At 38.3% G+C, this 12,377-nt stretch overlaps 1 protein-coding gene across 3 annotated transcripts in view; it reads left to right on the top strand.

The window, feature by feature from the left end:
- Positions 1–12,111, top strand: part of CGRRF1 (cell growth regulator with ring finger domain 1) — a 40,967-nt gene extending 28,856 nt beyond the window's left edge. For 2 of the 3 annotated variants that reach the window (XM_055289318.2, XM_055289319.2), the window contains 2 exons: positions 477–584; positions 814–2,233. In XM_055289318.2, the coding sequence (XP_055145293.1) occupies positions 477–584; positions 814–1,134 (429 nt within the window). In that variant the 3' untranslated portion in view covers positions 1,135–2,233. Of the gene's footprint in view, positions 1–476; positions 585–813; positions 2,234–9,703 lie in introns of those variants that run through there. The other variant, XR_008659493.2, reaches the window with a different exon arrangement.
- Positions 12,112–12,377: the final 266 nt, after the last annotated feature.

Below are 12,377 nucleotides of genomic sequence, written 5' to 3'. Positions count from 1 at the left end.
TTTCATTGAGCAGTGGTTTGTAGTTCTCCTTGAAGAGGTCCTTCACATCCCTGGTAAGTTGGATTCCTAGGTATTTTATTCTCTTTGAAGCAATTGTGAATGGGAGTTCACTCATGATTTGGCTCTCTGTTTGTCTGTTATTGGTGTACAAGAATGCTTGTGATTTTTGTACATTAATTTTGTATCCTGAGACTTTGCTGAAGTTGCTAATCAGCTTAAGGAGATTTTGGGCTGAGACAATGGGGTTTTCTAGATATACAATCATGTCATCTGCAAACAGGGACAATTTGACTTCCTCTTTTCCTAATTGAATACCCTTTATTTCCTTCTTCAGCCTTTTATTTTTGAGAAGCATTTTTCTTTTTTTTTTTTTTGGCAGAAGACAGTGTCTAGAAGCTGTTGAAAAGCATTTTTCACATATCTGTGAAATAATATAAAGATTTTAAGTGCTGACCAGTGTTCAATTTTTATTTTAGATTTCCATGGTGTCAGTGATTCATATTCCTGATAGGACTTATAAACTATCCTGCAGAATATTGTATCAATATTTACTCTTGGCTCAAGGTCAATTTCATGATCTTAAGGTAAGTCGTACTCTGTAGTCTTATCTCTGTCTCTTTTGTTTACAGAGTTTCAAAGAATGGCCATTTATGAAAAGATGATTATATTTTTCAGTTAATAATTATAGAAGATAACTATTCTTTGCAATTGAATTTGCTAGCTCATAAATTTTGAGCAGCTTCTTATGACCCCCAGTTTTAAAGAGTAATTGTTATTTATAATAATCTTTAAATTTATTTCTTTGATTTGCAGCAACTTTTCATGTCTGCAAATAATAATTTCACTTCCTCCAACAATTCCTCTTCAGAAGAAAAAAACATAGACAGAAGTTTGTTGGAAAAGGTGGGACTCTCTGAAAGTGAAGTTGAGCCATCAGAGGAGAACAGCAAGGACTGTGTTGTTTGCCAGAATGGGACTGTGAACTGGGTGCTCTTACCATGCAGACACACATGCCTGTGTGATGGCTGTGTGAAGTATTTTCAGCAGTGCCCAATGTGCAGGCAGTTTGTTCAGGAATCTTTTGCACTTTGCAGTCAAAAAGAGCAAGATAAAGACAAACTGAAGACTCTTTGAAGGCATCGTAACACTGAAAAGTACACTTTCTACTAAAGATGCAGAAATTGATGATCTTGGAATTCATCATAACATAGAATCTACAGTACTGACCATCGATGAAAATTCTATTTTAACTTCATATTTGTATGGTATAAAAATTAATTATTCCTTTCTGCTTAGTGAATGAATATTGGAATCCATCTGCATTGATACATAAAAATTCATTCAACTCTTGAATCTAAGAGTATGGCCTTTTATTAGCTAGATTTTCTCTCATGTTAATTAGAAAAATCATTCTGAAAGGCAATCCATTGAAAATTTGAGGAGGTTAAAGTCTTAAGGTCGCTAAATGTTTTACCTTTGATGTAATCTGGAGTGCAATTAAGAAAAAACTTAATTCTACTTAAAGTAATTGTGTGTTCCCTAGTCTATACAAAGGAGTTGGAATGAGCTTCTTTAAATCTTTTCTTGAAATAAGTTTTTATAAATATCCATCTGTTTGGTTTCTAATGTCCCTTATTATAGTTACATAAATACAGGTCATAGTTTTTAAATATAGGTTCTTAATTCATAAATACAAGATATAATTCTTGACTGTTCTCAGTGTATTATAAAATGATACTCATCTATAGGAGGCAGATATATGAAATTTGGATAATAAGATTTTTTGGATAATTAAATTTATTAAATTGATAGTCAGGTGTGATTAGATTAGCATAATGTGGTCTACCAGGGAAGATCTGTGAGACCTTTAATGCCTTACCTTAGATTTCTGCCTGCACAGCGAATCCATCCAGAACTGAGGTGGGTGGGGGCGGGGGTGGAGGTTATAGAGCTAGAAAAATCACTAAAAGAAACAAATAACTATTTTTTCTAGTGTATTTTTATTCCAAATAAACCCTGTATCCTTCTGAATAGTAAATTACTTTGTTCATCCATTGTTCTGTCTTTGTAAGAACTGAGAAACTTGGTAGGCAGAAAGACCCCACCCTCTTCTCTTTCCAAGATAACTAAAAGAAAAAGGTAAATCAGAGCTTTCCATGTTTTCAGTGAGAATTATCCTAACTCACCAAGAAAGCAGATCATGGCAAATAAACTGTGACCTTCAGGGAGATTTTTCAAGCCTCTTTTTGTCCTGTTTGTATTAAGAATAATGCCTTACCTTTGTATCTGTATTTTTATATAATTCCATTCCAACCAGGTATAGCACTCCTAAGAAGACATTATCTATTCTCCATTTTATAAACCAAATCAAACTTTCATCTACATTCACTAGCTATGTAATAAATACCGTCTAGGAGCCAGATACTTGTTGAGAGTCTGGGCTACAAAGAATCAGGCAAGACTCCTGATGTCAAGTATTTGAGCATAAAAAGATCACTGATGGCTAATTAGAACTCCCCCACTTGCCACCCCACCCCTGCCCCGAAGTTCCTAAGACTGTGTTCCAACCCTGCCACTGGAAGCAGGGTAGTCCAAAGCTGCAGTCCCTGCTGCCCTTAACTAGCAGCATAACAATCTTGAAAACTCTCTTTGTCATGTAAATTTGGGGAGTATTCAGACTCCATCCTAGTTCTGCTGCCTCTCTATAGATCTCTTTGTACCTTAACTGTCCTAGACACAGTTGGTTTCTCATCAGAAGTAGATTCCACCAAGCCTGCATTTATTCCATGTTTCATAACTTCTTTTGTAGTAAAATATACGTATATAAAACTTACCATTTTAACCATTTTTAAGTGTAAAATTAGTTGACATTAATTACATTCACATTGTTTTGCAACATTCACCAGTATCCATCTCCAGAATTTTTTCATCATCCCAAACTGAATTCCATGCCCATTAAACAGTAACTACCCATTCTCCCTCCCACCAGCCTCTGGCAACCACCATTCTATTTTCTGTCCCTATAAATTTGACTAGGTACTTCATGTAAGTGGAATCATACCATATCCTTTTGTGTCTGCCTAAACTTAGCATTTCTTAAACATTCATCCATGTCAGCTTACATCAGAATTTCATTCCTTTTAAGGCTGAATAATATTCCACTGGATGTGAATGCCATTTTTTTTTAATCTATTTATCCATCGTTTTCATAACTTAAAGATGACTTGCCTTTAGTTCTTGTTGCAGCTGAAGTAATTGTAAATATGAAGGATTTGGTAGGTTGTCAAGTAAAAACAAGTGCACTGATTCCTAGGGGCTTGTGTCAGAATTTGTCAGTAGATGTGAGTAGTGACATTTTGTGAGAACAACTATAAATTTATTTAAATGGATTATTAGATAAAATATTTGCTTTATATAGATGCTATTTTTCAAAAGTAGCAGCTTTTGGAACCAGGGCAACATCTAAGCAGACTTGACAGGTGAGTAGACACCTCTTCTTTCGGTGACCCTTTCTTCCCAACTTAATGGAGTCCATTGCAAAGCCACATAGTTTAATTGCACCAGGCCTTCAATGCTTCTCAACAATTCTTTAGTTTAATGGACTCCCAACTGGTTATTTCAGACCTCTTCTACTTTTTTCAAGTTCTGTATCCCACCACTATTATATCACCCTCAGTAAACAACCTTCAAGATGTAGTGTGGTGTGGAGGTTATGATGGACCCTGAAGTCAGATAACTTGATTTTTATTCCAGCTCTGTCACTTAATGGCTAGTCACCTTGGAGAAGTTACTTAACCTCACTCTGCCTCAGTTTCCTTATCTATAAAATGATGATAATAGAACCTGCCCACAGGCAGTTGAGAAGATTACACCCATAAATATGTGTAAAGTGCTTACACTTGTGACCTCCATAGTAAGCCCCATGTAAGATTGGTTCTACTGTCATTTCTTTGCTTAGATGTTCAAAATCAGTAGACATTTTTTTTTCTCTTCCCCAAGAGAAGAGATGTATCTCCTTTTGAGGCTAACGCTTTACTTATGATCTTGATTTCATCCCTGCTTGCCCCTGAACTCATTTGATTACTCATTCAATAACTAAACAAATAATTATTAAGTGCCAAAGATACTATACATCTTTGGTCATTGGGGATACAGGAATGAATAAAATAGGCAAAACTCCTTGCCTTCGTGGAGCTTACATTCTAGTAGACAGAGAAAGAGACCAATTAGTAAAAGATAGAGGATCAGGTGGAAGTGAGTGCTATGGAGGAGATCAAAGCTGGGATGGGTAGGTAGGGAATGTGAGGGATACAGACTGGGTTACACTGTATTTGAAGGCGTCTTTAGGAATTTTGGTGGAGACCTGAAGGGGAACAGGGAGTAAGCAGTTTGCAGTGAAGAGGTCTTAATGACTGCAAGGCTGGGAGTTGGAGTTTACTGAGATGGGGATGATTGGAAAAAGAGCAAGTTTGGAGGAAAAGAACAACTGTGTTTTTGTTAAGTTTTAGATGCCAGTTAGAAGTTAAGTGGAAATGTCAAATAAGCAGGTGCATATACTAATCTAGAGTTCAGAAAAGAGGTCCAGGCTGAAGATATAAATTTGAGGGTCATTAACATGGTATTTAAAGCCAAAAGACCACTTGAGAGCACCAAGGGAGTGAGCATAGGAATAGAAGTGGCCCATGGTTTGACACTTGGGATACTCCAACATTCAGGGAGATTAGGGAAGAACCCATAGACTGAGGAGTAGACAGTGAGATAGGAGGAAAACTAGAAGAGTGGTCTTTACACTGATCTATTTCTTCTTAACAGAATTGAAGGGGTAAAACAACCACTATTTTATTGTGCTCAGAGATTCTGTGGTCAGGTATTGGCACACGCTGTGGCGCAGATAGGCTTGCCTGGAACCTTATTTGGGAGGACTTAAATGGCTAGTGGGGTAACCCAATGGCCTGAAGGCTAGAATTATCTGAAGCCTTCTTTACTCAGGTATTTGGTGCCTGGGCTGTGATGATGCAAAAGCTGGGCTGAGCTAGGACAACACATGGCCTTTACATGTGGCTTGGGTTTTGTGACAGTCTGGTGGCTTTAGGGTAGTCAGACTTCTTTAATGCAGGCTCAGGGCTCTAAGATCAAGTGTTTGCAGTGAACGAAACAAAAGCTGCATGGCCGTTTTTGTCTTTTTTTAAAAACAGCTTTGTGGAGATCTCATTTACATACCATACAATTCCCGCATTCAAAGTGTACCATTCAATAGTATTAATGTGCTCGCAGAATTTTATAATCATCACTGCAATCAATTTTGAACATTTTTATTACCTCCAAAAGAAAACCTGTGCCTATTAGCAATCATCCCCAATCCCTCCATCCTCCCAGCTCTAGGCAAGAACTAATCTACTTTGTCTTTATAGATTTGTCTGTTCTGGACAGTTCATGGAATGGAATCAAATGTAGAATCATAAACTGAATCACACAATATAAGGTTTTTGTGACTGGTTTCTTTCATTTAGCATGTTTTCAGGGTTCATCCATGTTGTGTGAATCGGTATTTTATTCCTTTTTATTGCTGGATAAGACTTCATTGTGTAGCTATACCATATTGTGTTTATCCATTCAGCATTTGATGGGCTTTTGGTGTTTTCCACTTTTGGGCCATTATGAATAATACTATGAAGATTTAGGTACAAGTTTTGGTAGATATGTTTTCATTTCTCTGGGTATATACTGTGGGGAAGGAAAAACTTTTAATCTATTTTTTAGATTCAGTTATGGGAGGCCTGCAAATTAAATTGATAAATGAAAGATTAGCAAAGGAAAAGACATTTTAATCACATGCAGACAGGAGTTCACAATAGAAAGTGACTCAAAGGGATGATTATTTGGGATTTATATACAGTCGTAATAGGGGAAGGCAAGAAGGAGAAAGACACTTGTTGGAAAACAATGACTTTCAGGAAAGATAAATGGGCCCTTAGGAGATTACATGGAGGATATGATAGATAGTTTTCATGACAAACATCTATTTAGGTGTGATATGGAGACATCTTATCTCTGGTGATAATAGTTAATCTTCCCTGGTTGTTCCTGAGATGGGGATTTATGACGTTTCGGTTATTTTGACTTCTTTTGGGAGACTCTCCTTTTAGGCAGAAAAGAGATTTCAGGAACTCAAATATCTTCTGCTTAAAATAATTTTTTATGTCACAGTGGCTTATTCCAGACCTATTCAATACCTACAAGTGGAATTACTGGCTCATATGGAAACTCTATGCTGAAGCTTTTGAGGAACTTCCCAATTGTTTTCCAAAGTAGCTGTACCATTTTACATTCTTACTGGCAATGTATGAGGGTTCCAGTTTCTCCATGTCCTCCCCAACACTTGTTATTATCTTTTAATTATAGCTTTCCTATCCTAATGGGATAAGATACTTTTACCACCTCACTTCACACTTGAATACCCTTGAAGTGGTATAATTATGGTGTATTTTTTAAATCGTGGTTGGAAAAAACACACATAACAAGTTACTGTCTTACTCACTTTTAAGTATTCAGTTCAGTAGTGTATTCACATTCTCGTGCAATAGATCTTCAGAACTTTTTCATCTTGCCAAACTAAAATTCTGTATCTATTAAACAACGCCCCATTTCTCCCTCCCCCAGCCCCTGACAACCACCCATTTTATGGTATAACTGTGATTTTGACTTGCATTTCCCTAATGGTTAATGATATTGAACATGTTTTCATGTTTTTATTAACCATTTGTATATCTAGTTAGTTCTTTAACCCTTTTGTTTTTCAGACGGAGTCTGGCTGGCTCTGTCGCCCAGGCTGGACAGAGCCATCTTGGCTCACTGCAAGCTCCGCCTCCCGGGTTCACGCCATTCTCCTGCCTCATTCTCCCAAGTAGCTGGGACTACAGGCGTCCGCCACCACGCCCGGCTAATTTTTTGTATTTTTAGTAGAGACAGAGTTTCACCATGTTAGCCAGGATAGTCTTGATCTCCTGACCTCGAGATCCGCCTGCCTCGGCCTCCAAAAGTGCTGGGATTGCAGTCGTGAGCCACCACACCCAGCCAACCCATTTTTAAATTAGGTTGTAACAGTTCTCTATTACTGAATTGTAGGAGTTCTTTATATATTCTAGACACAAGTCCCTTTTGGTACATGATCTACAAATATTTTTCTCCCATTCTGTGTCCTATCTTTTCACTTTCTTGATAGTGTCCTTTGAAGCACAAAAGTTTTCAGTTTTGATGAAATCCAACTTATCTATTGTTTCTTTTGTTACTTGTGTTTTGGGTGTGATATCTAAGAAGGCTTTGCCTAACTCAAGGTCACAAAATTTACACCTATATTTTTTATAAGGGTTTTATAGTCTTAGCTTTTACATTTTGATCAATTTTGAGTTAATTTTTATATTCGGTGTGATAAAGTGAATTTCACTTCATTCTTTTACATTTGGATATCTAGTTATCCCAGTACTGTCTGTTGAAAAGACTATTCTTTCTTTATTGAATTGTCTTGGTACCCTTGTTGAATTGACTATAAATTTGAAGGTTTATTTCTGGACTCTCAATTCTATTCTATTGATCTATATGGCTATGTTTATGCTAGTACTGTAGTTCTCACTTATAGAAGCTTTGTGCTAAGTTTCAAAATTGGTAAGCAAAAGTCCTCCAACTTTGTTCTTTTTTAAGATTGTTTTGGCTATGCTGGGTCCCTTGAATTTTAGTATGAATTTTAGGATCAGCTTGTCAACGTCTGCAAAAAAAAAAAAGCCAACTGGGATTTTGATAGCAATTACACTGAACCTTTAGATCAATTTGGAGAATATTGCCATATTAACAATATTAAGTCTTCCAATCTATGAATATGGGATATCTTTTTGTTTATTTAGGTCTTCTTTAATTTTTTAAAATAATGTTTTAAAGTTTTCAGAGTGTAAGTTGTACTCGTTTTATTAAATTTATTTCAAAGCATTTTATTCTTTTTGATGCTATTGTAAATAGAATTGTTTTAATTTCATTTTCAAATTATTCATTACTGGCACATAGAAATAATGATTTTTGATTATTGATTTTTGGATATTGGTATTGTACTCTTCAAATTTTAGAACTTGTTTATTAGTTTTAATAGTTTTTTAGTGGATTCCTTAGACTTACATACAAGATCATGTCGTATGCAAGCAGAAGTAATTTTACTTTTTCCTTTCCAGTTTGAATGCCTTTTATTTGTTTCTCTTGCCTAATTTGCCTGGCTAGAACTTCCTGTCTAGCTCTTCCCTCCTAGTCTCCATTACCCTTATATGTCATTTACACATGGCAATGTTGAATAGACATGGGCAGAGTGGACATCCTTGTCTTGTGCCTCATCTTAGGGGGCATAGTCCTTTAATGAGCCACCCTTGGAAGTCACATAGTATCATTTCTATTGTACCCTGTTAGTCAAGCAGTCACAAGCCCATGCAGATTCAAGGAAAGCAGATACAGACTCCACCTCATGATCGAAGAAGTACAAATGATTTTTCACCCATATTTCAAAGCCACCACTATTTAGTTTCTTAGACACCAAGTGAATAATGTATTTCAGAGAGGAGAGAGTGATCTGTGTCAAATGATACCATTAGATTATGTGAGATACGAGAATTGGCCATTGGATTCAGCAATGCAGAGGTCACGTGTGGCCTGGATAAGCCCAATTTTTGTTACGTCTGTGGTGAAAACCCATTTGGAATGAAGTCAAGTGGGTATGGGCAGAGATGAATGGGAAGCAGCAAATAGAATCAACTCTTTTGAGAATTTTGTTATAAGGAGAAACATGGAAATAGTGTGGTAACTGTCAATATGGGTTTCCCAGTGTTTAGTTTTAAGACGAGAGAAAATAGCATGTTTTGATGCCCATGAAAACAAATCAGTGAAGAGGGAAAAAATGATAATGCTTGGATACTAGGAGTAATTGCAGGAGTGATGTCTTTGAGAGAACAAAAGAATACTAGCATATCTCCTTTCTCTTGTATCTTCAGTCTAACTTATTTCCTTCTGCCTCAGATTATGCCAGATATTACCAGTACTAAAGAACTCCCCCACCCCAGCCCTGTTTCTCATTCCACCGTATAACTCCTATTTAGCTTCCATCCTATTACTATTTCTCTTAGTTCCAGACATCTTGAGAAAGTCTACAACAATGATTCCCCAGTGCTGCTACTTAGCAGAATCACAACTCAGATCTTAGACATACTGAGTCAGAAGTTCCCCAGGTAATTCTAATACTACTAAGTCTGGGACCCTCTGAACCCTACACTATGGTCATTTTTGTTTTCTTGTTTCTTATTCACGATTAATTATGCCTCCTCTTTTATATTCTGATTATTGACTTAAACTGATTTCCCAAGGGTGCCCATTAAGCTCCTGTTTACCCCATGCCATGACCTTTCCTTGCTCCTCATTCTTCATGGCCCCGCTTTGAAGGATTCTACACATAACTATTTTTCTCCTCCTAGAAAGTTACTTGTCCTGGCTTCTGAGTCACCATGTTCCACTGCATTTCAATGGTGCTTAAGAACTGCTTTTAGGGGAGAGGTAAAAATGCAGATCCCCAGATCTATCTGTCTTAAAATTCTGATTTAATAGGTCTAGGATCTGGCCCAGGAATCACCCCTCTAACAAGCCTGCGGATGATTCTTTTTTTTTTTTTTTTTTTTAGATGGAGTTTCACTCTCGTTGCCCAGGCTGGAGTACAATGGCGCGATCTCAGCTCACCGCAACCACCACCTCCCGGGTTCAAGCGATTCTCCTGCCTCAGCCTCCTGACTAGAGTAGCTGGGATTACAGGCATGCACCACCATGCCAGCTAATTTTGTATTTTTAGTAAAGACAGGGTTTCTCCATGTTGGTCAGGCTGATCTCAAACTCCCGACCTCAGGTGATCTACCCGCCTCAGCCTCCCAAAGTGCTGGGATTACAGGTTCACACCACCTGAAGCAGGTGGTCCACAGATATCACTGCCATGAATTGTATCTTTCCCTAGGTCTCTACAGGCCTCATGCATCATTCATGGGACCAATGTCTTGTTAAGCACCATTTCCACGGTGTATCTGGCAGTGCGTGGAATAGACACTGAGGAGTCAAGCATAGACCCGCTATTCTCAAAGAGTGCACCATCTATGATCTCTCTTATTTATTGCAATCTGCCCTTAGTTCTAGACTGATTCTTCTCAAATCAATTTATCTATTTTTGGTCTTTCTGCTGAGTTTGAAACTTTCATTGCTAAGTGGCTAATGGATGTTTCCACTCACGTTTCCCACAGGCCCCTCCACCATGTCCAAAGTAGAACACGTCTTCCTACAAAACCTGTTTCTCTCTCACTTTCCCCTCCTGAGTTAGCAACATTGCTATCTTCCCAGAATCCCACATTCCCCTTCTTCTGGCCCCTGGTCTCTCCCCCAATATTTGATCAGTCAGCAAATCTTGATTCCACTCCTGTATTATTAGTTTCTGTGTCTGTCCCCTTTCCCTGCCTGCTAAACCTGACTTACTCCACACTCCTAGTCTCCATTACACCTTCCTCAGCCTGGTTCTTTAAAGGTAGGTGTACCTCAATGCTCAGGCCTCAGCAGTCTCTTCTTACCACCCATCCCATCCTTTGGCTGATTCCATCCATTCCCATGTTGGCAATTCCTAAATTCTCTATCTTCAGGCTAGAACTTTCTTTTGAACCCTAGACCCACGTATCTCCACTCCGTCTCACAGGTTCCTTAATCTCAACATGTCCAAAGCTCAACTCAGCAAGTTCCCCATAACTCTGTTTTGCTTCCTGAGTTCCTCATCTTGATGAATGATACCATCCCCATCCGTGTTGGCCAAACCAGAAACATGGCCATCATTTCTTATCACTCCTGTTTTGTACCCTTATCTTTCAAATCTTATCTTTACCCCTGCCTCTCTTCCCACCTCCACACTAGGCTTCTCACTACCACCATTAGATGACTTTGTAGCCATCTCCTAACCGTCTCTTGGCCTCCTGTTTGAGTCCTCCCATCATACCCATTCATTCTCCACATCCAACCAGGTAGCTCTTTATAAAAAACTAATCAAGTTACTTCTGATTAAAACCCTTCAATGACTCCCATTTACTGTCAGGAGAAAAGTTTAAGTCTTATCAAGCCCCTTCCTGATTTTGCCTCTGTTTATGTTTGCAGCCTCCTTACCTCTGTTTTCCTCTTTCACACTCCCCACTCCAGCTAGCCTGTACCACTTCCATGTCCCATAACATACCATGGTTTTTATTTGATTTTTTCTTTTTTTTAGAGATGGGGTCTTGCTCTGTCACCCAGGCTGGAGTGCAATGTTGTGGTAATGGCTCGCTGCAGCCTCGAATTCCTGGGCTCAAGTGATCACTCCGCCTCAGCCTCTCGAATAGCTAGGACTACAGGCATGTGCTACCATGCCTGGCTTTTTTTTTTTTTTTTTTTTTTTTTTTTTGAGACCGAGTCTCACTTTGTTGCCTAGGCTGGAGTGCAGTGGCGCAATCTTGGTTCACTGCAAGCTCCGCCTCCCGGGTTCAAGCGATTCTCCTGCCTCGGCCTCCCAAGTAGCTGGAATTATAGGCACGTACTACCATGCCCGGCTAATTTTTGTATTTTTAGTAGAGACGGGGTTTCACCATGTTGGCCAGGTTGGTCTTGAGCTCCTGACCTCAGGTGATCCACATGCCTTGGCCTCCCAAAGTTCTGGGATTACAGATGTGAGCTACCACGCCCGGCTACCTAGCTATTTTAATTTTTTTTTTTTTTTTCAGTAGAGAGAAAGTCTCGCTATGTTGTCCAGGATGGTCTTAGATCCTGGCCTCAAGTGATCCTCCTGCCTTGGCCTCCCTAAGTGCTGGGATTATAGGCATGAGCCACTGTGCCTGGTCAACATAACATGCTTAAGCCCATCCTAGCGTTTATCACATTGTGTATTATTTGCTTGTTTATTTCTCTCTGTCTCTCAGTAAACTAAAAACTACTTAGGACAGGAGCTGACTTGTTTCTCCGTGTATTCCCATTGCTTTGTACAGAGTTTACCATTTAACAAATACTTGTGAAATGAATAAATGAATCTTAAAAGTATTAAGGAATCACTGCAGTAATTTTAAATATAGCAATATAATCAGATTTGTATTTTTAAAATATCAGTATGGGAAGTGGTTTGAAGTGTAACAGTCTACAAAGTGATGTATGGGAAAAGTATTAGAACTCATATTTATTTTTAGCTACATAGAAATTAAATTTTACTAATATTCGATTAGTTTTAGGACATGTCAATCGCTTGTCAATAAATGTACAAATTTGGAGGATAGTTTAGTGTTTGAATTGGGGGAATACTTAGAAATAAA

This window comes from Symphalangus syndactylus, chromosome 8 (assembly GCF_028878055.3).
Source record: "Symphalangus syndactylus isolate Jambi chromosome 8, NHGRI_mSymSyn1-v2.1_pri, whole genome shotgun sequence".
In the NCBI taxonomy this organism is placed as follows: Eukaryota; Metazoa; Chordata; class Mammalia; order Primates; family Hylobatidae; genus Symphalangus; species Symphalangus syndactylus.
This window is presented reverse-complemented; position numbering and strand designations above follow the sequence as displayed.